This window comes from Xenopus laevis, chromosome 9_10L (assembly GCF_017654675.1).
Source record: "Xenopus laevis strain J_2021 chromosome 9_10L, Xenopus_laevis_v10.1, whole genome shotgun sequence".
NCBI classification, from domain to species: domain Eukaryota; kingdom Metazoa; phylum Chordata; class Amphibia; order Anura; family Pipidae; genus Xenopus; species Xenopus laevis.
The window spans coordinates 34,890,985-34,907,315 of record NC_054387.1 but is presented as its reverse complement, the minus strand read 5'-3'; the positions used below and the strand labels follow the sequence as shown (position 1 = coordinate 34,907,315).

The 16,331-nt window shown below is 41.8% G+C and overlaps 1 protein-coding gene across 1 annotated transcript in view; it reads right to left on the bottom strand.

Annotated features, from left to right (window-relative positions):
* LOC108701030 overlaps positions 1-5,018 on the bottom strand; it is a 31,875-nt gene extending 26,857 nt beyond the window's left edge. The window contains exons 1-2 of the mRNA XM_018235163.2: positions 4,874-5,018; positions 852-1,051 (exon numbers count right to left, since the gene is read on the bottom strand). Coding sequence (XP_018090652.1) covers positions 852-1,029 — 178 coding nt within the window. The 5' untranslated portion in view covers positions 1,030-1,051; positions 4,874-5,018. The remainder of the gene's footprint in view (positions 1-851; positions 1,052-4,873) is intronic.
* Positions 5,019-16,331: the final 11,313 nt, after the last annotated feature.

Below are 16,331 nucleotides of genomic sequence, written 5' to 3'. Positions count from 1 at the left end.
CTCTCAGAAGTACTGTGTGCGTGTATTATCCACACAGACTGTCACGTTCACTGCAAAAGTAGAAATACAATGGAAAGCTTGGCATGTCTGACATGTTGCTCAGCGGGATGTCTGGCAAGATCATTTTCTTTTTTGTTGTGTAGTAAGGTGTACCTCTTGATTAAGGTTCCAGGTAAGGTAGACAATGGTAAAATACCAGCACAAATGGCAGCAGTACAAGCAAACCTAATTCATTGCTCAGTGTTTCATAGATATACTTAATGCTTCTTTCCCCCGTCTGGGCATGTGTTGAGAGAAAGAGAGAGAGAGAAAGACACTGACAGTGAGTAGAGTAGAGAACATTGTGTTGCCATGTATTTCTTTTTTCTTTAGGTGAAGTACAAAGTCATGGATGGAAAATACCTTACTGGCCCCTGGGGGTTGGTGGAAATGCTGCCTATAACTGGGGCATATACACAACACTGCTCCACAAATGAGAAATACTTACTGTTATGGAATTGGTGTGGAATCAGATCGGCTCAGGTCTTCCTGATTCCATACCAGTAAGTAAACTGCATAGTGGTTCTAAAGACTAAACTCTTTCAAACTTCCCCTTGCCATGAAACCCATTTTTTTTAATGGGGCAAATTAAAAAAACAAATAAGAACTATTAAGTATTCTATCCTGATGACAAAACTACTGAAGGAGCCATTACTATGTTGGAAGTCTAAAAAAAACTGCAGACTTAGCAGTTATTTTGTTAACACCAGGTGTTAATTCTGCTCTATACCCTGATGCGTCTAACACTCTCTTTGCCCAGGAGTAGCTAGTATACCTACTACAAAGCTATGTGAGCCCACTTTTATTTGTACCTTTGTTTTCTTCAAAAGTAATGAGGGCATATGCAGGAGGGCCGGGTAGGAACTCAAGCTGTTCTATCTCTCCTCCTCCATTACGGGCTCTCAGGAAGTGGATGAAGAGTTTGTCCTTGGCACGTTCAGGTGGAATATCAGATGGAATTCCATCCACACGCACCTTCTTTTTCTCCATTTGTGTAGATCCTTGAACTCAACTGCAGAAGGAATTGGATGTTAATTGAACTGATTTGTAAATCTAAATAGTACCATGACGATGATATTATATAATTGCTATACAAATGTCTAAGTCCCTAGGAACATAGACAGAGGCAAATTCTGGTGTTTAAGGAGGTTAATTTGCATTTTCTATATGAATTCCTTCATGGTATCCCAGAATTAATTCCATATATAATACTCCAGAAGAAACCATAGAATACAGTACCTATTTTATTTATAATACCTCCTATAATACAGCAGAATAAATGCAGTACTATTCCATGTATCATGACCCCATAGCATACAGTACGATAAATAATGTAATATGAATTAAAGAGGCAGTTCACCTTATGATTGTGGTGTAGTGAACATATCGGCAGTGTGCAGCAAAAATATTACACTACACATCCAAAAATTTGCAGTCAGAGAAGTGAGCAAAGTCCAGTAATTTGCCATTAAAGGAAAACTATACCCCCAAAATGAATACTTAAGCAACAGATAATTAATTTCATATTAAGTGGTATATTAAAGAATCTTACCAAACTGGAATATATATTTAAGTAAATCTTGTCCTTTTACATCTCTTGCCTTGAACCCCCATTTCGTGATGGTCTCTGTGCTGTCTCAGAGATCACCTGACCAGAAATACTACAACTCTAAGGGGCACATTTACTTAGCTCGAGTGAAGGATTAGAATGAAAAATACTTCGAATTTCGTAGGTTTTTTTTGGGCTACTTCGACCATCGACTACGACTTTGAATCGAACGATTCGAACTAAAAATCGTTCGACTATTTGACCATTCGATAGTCGAAGTACTGTCTCTTTAAAAAAAACTTTGACTACCTACTTCGCCACCTAAAACCTACCGAGCACCAATGTTAGCCTATGGGGACCTTCCCCATAAGTTTTCTAAGCTTTTTTTGATCGAAGGAAAATCCTTCGATCTATGGATTAAAATCCTTCTAATCGTTCGATCGAAGAATTTGCGGTAAATCCTTCGACTTCGATATTCGAAGTATTTTACTTCGAGGGTTGAATATCGAGGGTTAATTAACCCTCGATATTCGGCCAATAGTAAATGTGCCCCTAACTGTAACAGGAAGAAGTGTGGAAGCAAAAGACAGAACTCTGTCTGTTAATTGGCTCATGTGACCTAACAAGTATGGTTTGTTTGGTGTGTTTGTGTGCACAGTGAATCATACGATCCCAGAGGGTGGCCCTTATTTTTTAAAATGGCAATTTTCTATTTATGATTACCCAATGGCACATACTACTTGAAAAGTATATTATTATGAAAATGGTTTATTTACACGAAGCAGGATTTTACATATGAGCTGTTTTACTCAGTATCTTTTAATAGAGACCTACATTGTTTGGGAGGTATACATTTCCTTTAAGGAAGGGAAACAGTATAAAAGAACAGCAAACAGTTTGTATGCATAGCATGTACTTCATAAGCTTGCCAAGTGATAGTTTCTATAGTCAACACAAAGCAGAACTGTATGGCAACATATTGTGCTTTGTCTAACCAGTTGAGGCTGGTTACTAGTGAAAGTGATTCATGGTGTTTAGTGCATATATTTCACTGAGCTCAGGTACCCGGGTTCCTGGAAAAATTGACGAATAAACAGAAAATCTGTCCTAAGAATTAGTTGCTGAAGAGCAAATCAGGAGAATGTCGGGAGAGGTATACGGGGGATGATTTATGAAATATCAAACTTGAAAATCCTGAAGGCCTTCAATGACAAAGCAGTTTTTGTTTATAATTTTCTATTCTCTGGGTCTGACCCTGAAAAACTGTGAAGTAGGAGTCAGGTCTCTATCAGGTCTTTATAACCTGGCTTGCAAAGAAGGTAAAGGTCAGACAGATGCTGCTTTAATTGCAAATACATTTACAAATAACTTTAATACCATTGAAAATGGTGTATTGATTTATCTCTGACTATACTAAAAATAGTTTTTGGGGCAGAGGAGCCCTTTAAATCTAAAAGGTTCAGTAAAGTTTTACGGAGTGGTAAATATTATTAACATACAGTAAACGTCTACCAGCAATAATATTTCAGCCCAATATGCTTTGGCATCTATAATATTTGATTGCCGTGAGTTCTATACAGATATGGTAGTTGTTCATTATACTCTGCCTATGTAAGGGGCCCAGTAAAGGGGGCATATGCAAAAGCCTATTTAAGGTAGGACTACACAAACGATTCCACACACAAATAATAAAAAAAGAAAACCAATTGCAAATTGTCAGAATATCACTATAACAACACCTTTAAGAGACTAAATAAAGACTATATAGCATTGTGGTGATTTCTATATTATATATATATATATATATATATATATATATATATATATATATTGCCTTTTGATTCCACCTTTACTTTAAACTCCTACTCTACTGCAGAGCGTTATAAAGTGAAACCTTAGAGGGTTCTATCACCTTTGAGGTCACTTTTAGTATGTTATAGAATGTCCAATGTCTAGCAACTTTGCAATTGGTCTTCATTGTTTATATGTTATACTTTTTGGATTATTTGCCTTTTTCTTCTGAGTCTTTCCAGCTTTCAAATGGGGGTCACTGACTCCATCTAAACAACAAATGCTCTTTAAGGATACAAATGTATTGTTATTGCTACTTTTTATTACTCATCTTTCTATTCGGGCCTCTCCTATTCATATTTCAATCTCTCATCCAACTCAATGCATGGTTGCAAGGGTAATTTGGACCCTAGCAACCAGGTTGCTGAAATTGCGAACTGGAGAGCTGCTGAATAAAAAGCTAAATAACTCAAAAACCACAAATAATACAAAATGAAATCCAATCGCAAATTGTCTCAGAATATCCCTCTCTACATCATACTAAAAGTTAACTTAAATGCGAACAACCCCTTTAATTTTAATATTATGTTTTCCCTCATTTCACAGTCACAGCTAAGCACCAGGCCTCCTCCCTCTCTGTTCTCATTATAATGAAATTCTTACTTGGTGAATTCATATTTTCATCTCTTCTGAAACCCAATTAAAATAAAGAACTGGGGGAGGACATTAAATGAGAACCAGCAAGTAGGGTTGCCACCCTTTCTGAAAAAAAATACTTATATTTATCTTTTTTCCCTATTAATAACATTGGGATCAGCCATCATTTTTACCGCCAGGCCGGTAAAATACCGGCCAGGTGGCAACCCTAACGGCAAGCATCTGGGTGCTAAACAACATACAGTAAGTGCTAAACAACAAACAATAATTGTCAATGGCAGCAGCAAACAATTGTGTGCATACTTTCATTTTCTGATTTGCTGTAGGCTGTACAAAACAACTTGCTGATTGGTTGTTATTGACTGTGGCATTTCTGCTGTTTATAAATCGGCCCTTTTTTCTGTGCTGTTGTAAGTCGCACGAGTATATATTACATTAGACTACATGATCATGACACACAAATATAACTGTCAAATCTTTACTGAGGTTGGAGAACAACAACTCCCAGCATTTGTTGGCAGTAGGAGATTCAAGTCTGCCTTAGGCCATGAAAAACAAATGTCATGGAGCTTATATATGCAGATCTGGGTTATTATTGAGCAAATCATTAAAGTGCTAATGAAAACAGAGCTTGCAGACACAGCAGAGCAGTATATGTTTGTTCCCATAGTGCTCACACAATTCATATTTCCTATACCCCAGTACATACAGTAGCTGGGAAAAGATGAGCTTTCAGGAACAGGAAGAGACAAGCAAAAAAACAGCAAGACCCCAGCCCAGTGACATAGAGTGGAAATAATAAAGTAGGAGCAAGTAAAAGGCAGTCCCCATGCTTACTTCTCAATAGGCCAATGCTATGGACCCCAGGTTGTGGCCTTCTAGATGTTAGGACTGGTCGCTGCCATCTCTGCCTGGTCTGTTTTTCAAGAGGAAGAACGAAGGAACTATAATGAAGAAATGAAAGTGAAAGGATTTAGCATGTTTTGTTCCTTTTCCTGCCATGTGATGGTGCTGTGAACTCAGCCTTCCCACCGATTACCCACTGCCATTCAGCTCTGTTACTGAGATTAGTGAGACCTGACTTTCAGCTTTAGTATGAAAACTCTGTGATCAGAATAAACAGGTTTAAGTTGTATTTACAAGAGAAAGAAGCATAATGCGCTATGATTACAGAAATTTTGTTTAGACAATGGGGCATATTTATTAAAGCTCGCATTGTTTTTTTTGCACAAAAATTCTAATATTCAAGTTTTTTGGGGGGGGTCAAAAACATTTTCGGGTTAAAAAAAAAAACTTGACTATTCAAGATTTATTATACCCCAACCCTGGAAATAGATTGAATGTGAAAAAAAAAACTAAAACCTGGTGAGGTACTGTAGGAGTCAATGGCAGAGGTCACTTGAACCATATGAAGAGGTTAACAGCCTGCTTGATGTTTGAGGTTTTTTCGGAAGGTTTTGTCCGAAAATTCGAGTTTTTGGGTTGCAGGACTCGAACTTGCAGAAATTGGTTTTTGCCATTCAAGTTTTTTCTTAAATAAGATACCATTCAAGTTTCGAGGTCATTCTAATTTGTTCGAGAATTTGAGGTACACAAAAACTCTTAACACTCGACCTTTGATAAATAACCCCCTTAGTGAACTAAAGTTTCACAAAGAAGTAGGGAAGAAATGTTGCACGTTGTGTTTTGGGGTTCTATACCAGCCTAAGGCAACCACAGCTCTTTAGCATAAAGATCTGTGCCACCAAAGATGCCCCAGTAGCTCCCCATCTTCTTTTCTGCTGATTCACTGCACATGCTCTGTGCTGTTGTCACTTACTGAGTTTAGGGACCCACTCACAATATATAGTACACATAGAATAGAAATGTCGCAATATCAGGCTGATTAGCAATTAATACAGATAATTACTACATGGCAGCACAGAAACCAGTGCAATTAGCATCAGAATTTAATAATCAGCCCTGTAGCATCAGCTTCTATGAGGGGATAACTTTATTTTGTGCTTGATTATTAGAGATAATCCCTAATCTTAGTTTCTCAACTGCCCAGAGCTCACTGAGGTCTGAGTCACTGAAGTCTGAATCATAAGTATTATAGGGATTAGGTTGGTGCAGTAGGTTCATTATAAGGTGTAACAAATTCAACTCACCCTGGTGGTCCAGTGGTGCGGCGGGGACGCATACGAATATTATAGGCACAGTCGCGCTGGCGTAATGATGCCAGTGCGCAATGGCGCGAAATTTGAAAATAATAAAAGGCCCATTCAGGCTACAGCACCTTGCCTGTTATAGGATCTTGTTTCCTGGTGCGTTTGTGCTTTTGAGCTTCTGATTATCTGATTCTGATTCCTGGTTTGACCCTTGCCTCTTACTGACGATTCTGAATTCTATATCCTGACCCCTGCCTGATAAGCGACTTCGATTCTGCTTAATCCTTCTGGTGATTGATTCCTGGATTTGACCCTTGCCTGCCTGACTACGATTATTCTCTGTCTGCCTCGACCCGGCCTGATCTGACTACTCTATTGCCTAAGCCTTATACCACGACCTTCTGCCCCAAAGACTTTGCTTTGCAGTTGTGCCCCTCTGCTTGTCCAGAACCCCTAGCCTTGCACCTCTCGTTATTTGACCTGGCGGCCTCTGAGTAACTGAGTGCTCCTCCCCAGGCCAAAGGCGGCTGTTACAGGCAGAAGCACGAGCCGAGACCAGGGTGCTTGGCATCGGTTCTAGATTTAGGGTGCCAACCAGGACATAAGGGGATTTTATACTATACTTTCTAGTAGGCCCAAACTGTCGGTGCAGACGTTGTGGGTTATGTTATTCTTCACCTCTGGAGGCAGGACAGAAACTGTTGACTCTTGGCCCCTCCTACTGCCTATATGGGCTGGCTACGCTTTTCAGCCCTCAGTTTTTGAAAAGCTCAGCTGGTGGAGACATTGTAGATAGAAAGAAGAGCAAGAGACAACATATAGAGAAGATAGCGACAAAAGATGTCCAGTACCCATACTAAAATCAGCCTGGATGGGACTTACTACTGCCAGTTCGGGCCTCCTAGAAAGGGATTTATGGTAAGTATAAAATCCCCTTTTTTTCTAGTCGGCCCTCCTGTCAGTGCAGACATTGTGGGATGTCCAAAAGCTGTCCCTCTATCAGGGTGGGTATAACTGTGAACTGAGTAGCTTATTTTGCCTACTCATTGTGCTACTGCAGCTTGAAGAACTTTTTGGCCAAACACAGCCTAAACATTTAACTTGTAAAACTTTATGAAAGTATTTGGTGAAGCCCAAGTGGCTGCTTTGCAGATCTGTTCTGCTGTTGCCATATTCTGAAGTGCCCAAGATGTGCTCTGTGCCCTAGTGGAGTGAGCCTTCATTGCAAATGGTCTGGGCTTGTTTTGGTAGTAATGGGCTATGTTTATGGTCTCTACTAACCAATGGGCAATTGTCCTCTTTGATATAGCTAGTCCTTTATGTGATACTGCATAGAAGACAAAACAGACTGTCAGAACATAAGTAAGCTGATGACCTCTTAAAGTGGACCTGTCATCCAGACACAAAAATCTGTATAATAAAAGTCCTTTTCAAATTAAACATGAAATCCAATTTCTATTTTTTTATTAAAGAGTTCATAGCTATTGTAAGCACATTTAAAAATCTCAGCTGGAAAGGGCAGCTAGTTTTGACACCACTTTTGCTTATGTAATGGCAACTAGAAAAACAACTTTAAGGGATAACCACTTAAGTTCTCATGATGCAAGTGGTTCGAAAAGAGGTTTTTGTAATGCACTCAGCACCAGTGGCAAATCCCAGGTTGAAAGCGGTTGTTTGATTGGAGGGTGTGTTCTTGCTACTCCCCTAAGGAATTGTTGAATTTCTGTTCAGCCCAACGGGTATGGGTTAAGACTGGCAAGGCTGACACTTGTATCTTAAGTGTACGTAACACTAAACTTTTTCAGAAAACGTCTATGAGAAACTCAACTATAACAAATGGGGAACTATTGTCCCAGTGAAAACCTCGTTGATGGCACCATGCTAGGAAAGTTCTCCACACTCTATGGTATGCCTTTGTTGTTGACTGTTGCCTGCGTGCTTGTAGTGAAATGTCTATGGCAGTCTGTGAGTACCTCTGTTGGGTCCACCAGTTGGTCTCAAGAGCCACGCCGTTAAACGAAGTAGTGGCAAGTTGGGAAGATTGATCGGTCCCTGAGTGAACAAGTCGGGACGGTCCAGCAATCGCCATGGTTTGGATATAGACAGTTGGATTAAATCCTGGTACACACCCTGTTTGGCCAGTCGGGTGCTATCAGGATAGTGGTGGTGTTGCTTTGCTTTATCCTCATGATTACCTTGGGAAGAATAATGCGTACACCATTTGAAAGTTCCAGGGGGTGACTAAGGCGTCCATGATCCTGGATCCTTTGTAATCACTGCTTGTGACCATATAAGAGTCGTCCAGCCCCCATTGCTAGAGCAATCACCCTGAGTTCCAAGACATTGATGGGCAACTCTTTTTCTCCTGGTGCCCATGTGCCCTGTAGGGTATGGTTCGATAGACTGCTTCCCAGCCCTTGAGGCTGGCATCTGTGGTTACGATCTCCCAGTGGGAGGGTGCCCAGCTTCTGCCCTTGTCGAGTCCATTCACCAACTCAGGTTCTGATTGGTTGTGTGAGAAATGGTGATGAGTTGTTGTAAATCCTTGTGGTTCTTGTTCCACTGGCTCAGAAATGTGTTTTGAAGTGGTCGCAAATGGAATCTGGAGAATGGAATTGCTTCTAGAGCTGACACCATAAACCCCAATAGTCGAAGACAGTCCTCTGCTGAGATTGTCTGTGACCTTTGGAAAACTTTGGTTGCCTGAATTAGTCTGTCTATCTTGTCCTGAGGCAAGAATACTCTCTGTAACTGCGAATTGAAGTCGAGACCCAAAAACTGGATGGTCTAGGTTGGATGAAGTGCACTTTTTCGGAAGTTTATCAGCCATCCATGCTGCATTAATACTTGTAGGCAGGTGTGAGTGTCTGTGGTTGCTTAGGCCACAGAGGGTGCTGTGATGAGCAGATTGTAAGGTAGAATTTTTATCCCCAGAGCTCTGAGAGGCTATTAATAGTGTTAATACCTTGGTAAAAACATGTGGCGCAGTACAGAGTCCAAAAGGCAAGGCCATAAATTGGTAATGGTGGTCGCCTATGGTGAAGTGTAGATATCGGCAGGACTCGGGGTAAATGGGTATGTGTAGGTAGGCGTCCTGTAGGTCTATGGATGTCATGAAGTTGTTTGGTTCCATATTCCCTATTACTGATCGTACGGATTCCATTCTGAATTACTGATTGGAGACCAATGTGTTGAAAGATTTGACAAGAAAGAGATTGGAATAAAAACCTTGAAACCTCTGGGACTGTGGAACTTCCTGTATAACTTCTGCTTGCAAAAGTGATTGGACTGCTTGTTGTAACAGGTACGCCTTGTTTGGAGTAGTTGACGATATACGGAACTTTGTGGTTGGTAGATGAGGTGAGAAAGGAATTCTGTAGCATTGTTGAATTATCGTTAACACCTGTGTGTCTGTCACGTGAGTTTGCCATTCCCCTAGGTACCTTTGTAATCTGTCCCCCCCCACCAAACTCTTGTAGGGCAGAGTCAGGCTGATGTGGTTCTATTGGGGGCAGTTTTCTTGATGTTGGGCTGAGTCTGTTGGTGCCAAGACTTATTTGCCTGGTTGGATAAAGTAGCCCTGAAATTTGACCAAAAGGGACAAAAGGGTCTGGATTGGGATACCCAACTCTTTTTATTGGAAAATCTATTTGAATTTTCAAATCAGTTTTTTTCCAGTGAGAAGAAAAGTGCTTTTTCTTCCACTTGCTTCTGAAATTATCTGTTTAAGGTCTGGGCTGAAGAGGGCGTCGCCCGTAAAACGTAGTGTTAACAGTCTCAATTTTGAAGCAGTGTCTCCTGACCAGTGTTTGAGCCATAATCTTGTAACCACTGTATTTGCTCTTGCCTTGGCCGCTAGTCTGGTAATTTCCATGGCCGCCTCTGCGAGGGGTTACAAGTTTGTCTACTTTTGTCTATAACTCCTGTCTTGTTGACTGTGGATGTGTAGCTAGTTCTTGTGCCCAATGCATTGCTGTACGGGCTAAGCCAGCTGAGGCCACTGCTGCTCGTAGTATTGCCGCCACCTGTACATAGGATCTCTTTAAAGGGGAAGGAAACCTAGTTGGCGCAAAAACCCTCCCCCCTCCCGTGTGTTGCCCACCCTCCCTCCTCCCCCCTGGCCTACCCGTCCTGCTGGGCAAATGCCCCTAACTTGTTACTTACCCTTCTGCGCAGGTCCAGTCCAGGGAGTTCACAGACGACAACTTCTTCCACGCGATCTTCTTCCTGCTTTTGGCGCATGCGCAGTAGGAGCATTACGCCGGTACGCATCTACTGCGCATGCGCCAAAAGTCACAAAGTACTTTTGGCGCATGCGCAGTAGATCGTACCGGCGAAATGCTCCTACTGCACATGCGCCGGTCAAAGCAGGAAGAAGATCGCGTGGAAGAAGTTGTCGTCTGTGAACTCCCCGGACTGGACCTGCGCAGAAGGGTAAGTAACAAGTTAGAGGCATTTGCCCAGCGGGACGGGTAGGCCAGGGGGGGAGGAGGGAGGGTGGGCAACACACGGGAGGGGGGGAGGGTTTTTGCGCCAACTAGGTTTCCTTCCCCTTTAAGGTGGATTCCATGCGACGGTCTAATGGGTCCTCAAATTCTGCTTCTTCGGCTGGTAAAGCAGTATGTCCGGACAGGCGGGCAACTGCCGAGTCCACTTTAGGGGCTTTGTCCCACTTTTTTTTTTAGTGTTCCTCTGGTATGGGTATGTCTTAAAAAAAAATCTTTGGGTGAGAGCGATAAGCCTCTCTTGTTGGTTCCATTCTGTTTCAATGGCTTGTGTGACCGAATTGAATACCGGGAATGTCAGCTTTAGAGAGCGCAACTGTCTCATCCTTTATTTCTAGTGTTTGCATCATTTCCCTAAGTAGTCTCTTAGACACTTCTGGATTAGTAGTTAGTATTTGTTCGTCCTCTGAATCTGTATCAGTAGTGGATTGTAACTGATCAGATGTGTCTCTACGCAGGCAGGGAAAGTCTTCCTGCTCTGAGTCTGAATGTGGGAGTCTAATGTTAGTGCGACTTTACGCTTCTTTGTTTGTCTACCTGACTGCACATTTTCCACCTTTGTTGCGGTAAAAGGTTGAACAGATTTCATTATCCATTTTAGGAAGTCCCCAAACTGTGGTGGCACCTGATTTGAGGAGTTTGTTGATGGCTGATTCCAGGGTGCAATTGTGGAAGCTTCCCCTGTGCCCTGCTGTGGAGTGGCTGGTGTAGGTGATGCTGGTAGGATGGGCCCAGGAGATGACCTCCAGTCAGGCCCGGACTGATAATGTATCAGTTCGGGCAAATGCCCGAGGGGCCGCTCTACCCTCCATTCTAGTGGGCTGCCCGCTGCCTAATTAGATGCGGTGCTCGCTGCACTTGTCAGCTAGTAATCACTCACACCAACGTACACGGCACGGTGGGACCAGCTAATTAACTTATCTTTCAGCCCCGCACCACGGACGGTAGGAGCTTTTACTTTCTTCCCCCCCTCCCGTTTGCAGTCCTACCAGTGCCTGTGAACGTTTAGGAACTCCCTGTCATTGCTGATCTATTCATGCTGCTGACTTCTGTTATCATGTGAAAGATAGACGCAAGCAGGCACGCAGCAGAAGTCTGACCCCGTGACCTAGGAGGAAGTGATCAGCGGTGACAGAAGAATTTGAAGCCCCCCACTGACTGAACATCCATGCTGCACTGAAGCTGAGTTATAAATTATTGTAAGAGCCGGCTGTAAACTTTATGTTTATGATGAGGGGGAGTTTATGATTTTGGAATTATATTTACAGAAAAGTAGAGGCTAACAAAGAGCAAACAGTAGTAACCCCACATTATCGGATTCTTTTATTCTAAAATGAATTTAAAATTATACAGTACCCTTGAGGTGCATCAATCAGTGTTTCGTGTTTAGTGTAATCGATTCAATACTAACTTAGCGACCAATTAATTTATCGATAAAAACCTTCAATTAATTTATGAATTCATTTAATCAATTTGTAGTTCATTAATTAAAGTGCCTGTGCATCAATATACAATCAATTAACTATGAATTCATTTTAGATCATCAAACAATTAAGGTGCCAGTGCTAATAAATATCAGTTTTAAAAATGATTTTTTTTAAAATAGCTTTTAACCATTTGCAAGCAAAATAATAGAAATAAAAGAGATTGAAAAGGAAAATAGGAGAGGCTGCCAAACAGAATGCAGTGTTTAGTTTACAGACAGAGCAGGGAAATCATAAACGTAATCAATGTGGGGCAGACAGGTGAGAAGGGACGAAAAAAAGGGAGGTGAGTGGGAGGCAAATCAAGAATAATGACAAATGCAGAGATTAAACGAAGAATGGTATTTGACCTAGTGAGTATTTATATGTTTTCTTTCATTAGTATTGCTGAACAGTAGCCTAACCTACCTAACTGCTAGTTGACCCAGAGGAAGGCAAAAAACCTTCCTTATTGACTGTGAGGTGCTGACTTAGGAAACAATCATTTCAAGCTGGCAAACCACTGGTGCTGCCTTCTACTTGTCTTCTTACCTGCTGTATTGCTCTGTGGGCTTGGTAGGGTTGGGGTGGAGATTAAGATCTTAGCAGAACAAGCAACAATATATAAGGAAATATAAAGCATTTGGGCAAGGGTACAAAAATACACTTATGTATTATAAGGGATCATGAACCCCCTACTGTAAATAAGGATATATATATATATATATATATATATATATATATATTCAACCAACGTAGAGCCGGCACTCTCGAATAAAGTGTTCATTTGCCTGGGTGCACAATCAATAAATTATCTCCATATTTTATATATACATATATAAAATATATGTGTGTATGTGTAAAACACCAGCATGCATTTACATGTGGGCTGCTTTAATTTTTTTGCCTGGGCTGCTTTTTACTCCCAGTCCGGCCCTGCCTCCAGTCCTTGGTATTGGGAGTTGAGATTGGCTCTGCTGATGGATGTGATAAGGTATATTGTGGAGACAATATAATTGGCCCTTGTACCTCTGCTTTTTTTGTGCTGACCTTACAGTCTGAGCAATAATTTCTCTCAGATTTTTTCAATGAATGTTTGCAGTTTTTACACTTTGGCAATTTGTCAGGTTTCTTGACTTTCTTTGTGGCCTGAATATCTGCCCTCAGATCAGTGAGAGAGTCTGATTTTTCCAAATCTAGATGGATAGTGTCAGTAATAAACAGCGTTGTGCACTCACCCCCAGCCTGGGAATTAGAATAAAGAGTCTCTCTAAAGTTGCCGTGCTGTATAACTGTCTGTGGTTCCCCTGGAGCTCCGATATGTTTAAAATTCCCGGGAGAGCCTTCAGAAACTTGCAGCCATGACTATAACTGGCACCGTTTACTTTGCCTGTGATCTAGTGCATGATGTCAGTGCACCGTATGAGAAGGGGCAAAAAAGTATTAAAATAGGCCCTGGCATTTCAGGTACACAGAGGCCCAATAAGCCCACACAGAGGCCCAACACAGCCCCTACCAGCCCACTAAATAGTGACTTTCTATGGGACCTTATAGCAGCCCCTCTGGCATTTGCCAGAACCCACAGATTGCCAGTCCGGGCCTGGTTGCTAGGTAACTGGGTGATATCGCTAGTGGAGGTTTCTGCTCTACTATCAGGTAACCCACAGTCAGAGCTTGAAAACCAAAGTAAGTCCTGGATCCTCTGTGTGTGCCACCTCTGCAACTTCGTCACACAGTGTGCACTCACCACAGCCCTTTAAGCTTAGTTTGGCATTGTTGCACCTGATGGACAGCTCTGTGTGTCCTATAGCTGATGGTATATTCCTAAAGGGATCTGAAAGAAAAAATACAAATTTTACTGATAAAAGAAGACTGTCCTTAACCTCCTGAGGCAGGGCAAAGAACTGAGGGGAAAAGGTGGAGCCAGACCATATAGGCAGTACGAGGGGCCAAGAGTCAACAGTTAATGATAACAATACCCACAACGTCTGCACTGACACGTCTGCATATTTGTTATCAGGGTTTAGCCCTTCTCTAAAACACTACTCAAATACGTACACATAGTATGATCAGCTGACTTCTGCTTCATTGTATCAGAAATCAAAATGAGGGCGCAATGCACAAAAGAGGCATTAAGACCAGTGGCTTAACTAGATATTACTGGGCCCCACAGCAAATCATTTTTCAGGCCCCCAAAATTTCTAGAAGTTGGCTTGTTTTATCAATATTTAATGAAATTGTATATGAGTTAGGGTATCATGGGGCCCCTATACCTCCTGGGCCCCCTGCAGCCGCAGGGTCTGCTTCCTCTATAGTTACGCCCCTGATTAAGACAGATTTTGTGTAAAATTATATATTTTATGCCATAAAATTGTTAAACAACAAATTCACAATCCTCTGAATGCCAGTTTTTTTTTTTTTTTACTGTACTCCAAAATGTTTTTTACATCAAAAAGTTGGAAATGAATCATGAAGGATATGGCAGGCACCCAAGGGGACACACCAAAACAGGCCTGTAAAAATTGAGGCAAGTATTTTTACTGAAAAGTTCAGCCTTACGCATTTTTATGCTTCACTTAGCATATAATCATAGGGCTATTATTAAGTGCGAAGTACAGCTCTAAACACTTACAATGTTTTTTATTTTTACATGCCTGTTTTTGGAGCGTTCCCTTGAGGGCCTGCAAAATCCTTCTTGATTAATCTGCCTCCCAATGCTGTAGACTCGTGGCAATGCACCTGGGCCCTCTAATGAACGTGTGTGACACCCTTTCACTCAATGCTCTTTCTTGGAAAATGTATTAGTAATAAACAAATCACCCTTCAGCATGATCTTCAGAGAGCTGCTGGTTTGTTTCTGCTGCCAACAGCAATTATATTTATAAATACCGTAACTAGTGAAAATATTCAATAAATGCATGCAGCCACAGATTTCAATCAGGAAGATTTTATTTAAACCATTGCAGACTTCTTGGAAGGCAGAAATGTGTGGGGTATGGGTGTGTGGGGATAAGGGTGAGCAGACTGGCCGGGTGATTATTCTGTGAAAACAGCTGCCACATTATCATATCTGAACATGAACTGATAGTTTTCTGAATTGGCCAACCTAACGGATGCAGGTCGATAACAAATAGAGTTTTTAAATGTCATTTTCATATCTTGAGTAACAGAACAACCCACCACTTTAACTGAACTATTATTGTGTATAAATGTCTCTTTAGTGCACTCTAAGCATCCATCTGCTGTATCTCTCCATATTCCTTCTGCCCCCACACATCAACCCGTAAACACCCTGCCATCCCCTTTTCCAAACCGGCTCCAGCATCTCCCTTCTTTACCCCACCCCTATCTTCCTCATTTCTATATTCCTTCACAACTCAACTCCACTAGCAACTCTGTTCTATCCCTTCCCCGGATTCATCAAAATCTTCGCCCACCTCCACTCTGTCCCCCGCGTCCCAATACCAACCCAGGTGTTATCATGCTCAAAAAAGGGAACAGGCTGACATATCCAGAAAATGGGAGAAGCAAAGGGTGAATGTTTAATATAATGGGAAGGAGCAAATATCGCTATGGCTTGTCAGTGAGCAGGGCTGTGGTATCCCTACTACACACGTGCGTCAGCTACCAGGGTTCTTGTGAAGGGTGGGGGAGTTGTTGCTGAATTTGGGTGGGACTAAAGAGTAGCATGAAGTCAGTGGCAGTGTGAGATGACGTATTGGGGTGGGGTGCACATGGGAGATGCTCACTGATTGAGGTGAGGGTGCACAAGGTGGTGGACTGTGGTGAATAAATAAAGAGATTGTGATGGATTGTGGTGGAGTATCTAGGGGAAATGTTGATGGTTTGGTGTGGGTGCACAGGGGCAAAGCTTTTGAATTTGGGTGGGGTATATTGGGAGATGCTGATGAACTCAGTGGAGCATATAGGGATGATGAATTATGGTGGAGTAAATAAAAAGATGCTGATGGATTGATATGGGGTACATAATGGAGATATTAATGTATTGGGGTGATGTACACAAGGGAGTGACATGGGAAACACAGGGAGGAGCTAAAGAATTGTATGCCTGCCTGCTTTTCCTGCAATTACCGTGTGGAACACAATTTAATGTGCACATTACACGCACATTTAGAAAACTGTTATGCGGGTATTCCCAGCAAGCTGTAATGACGTG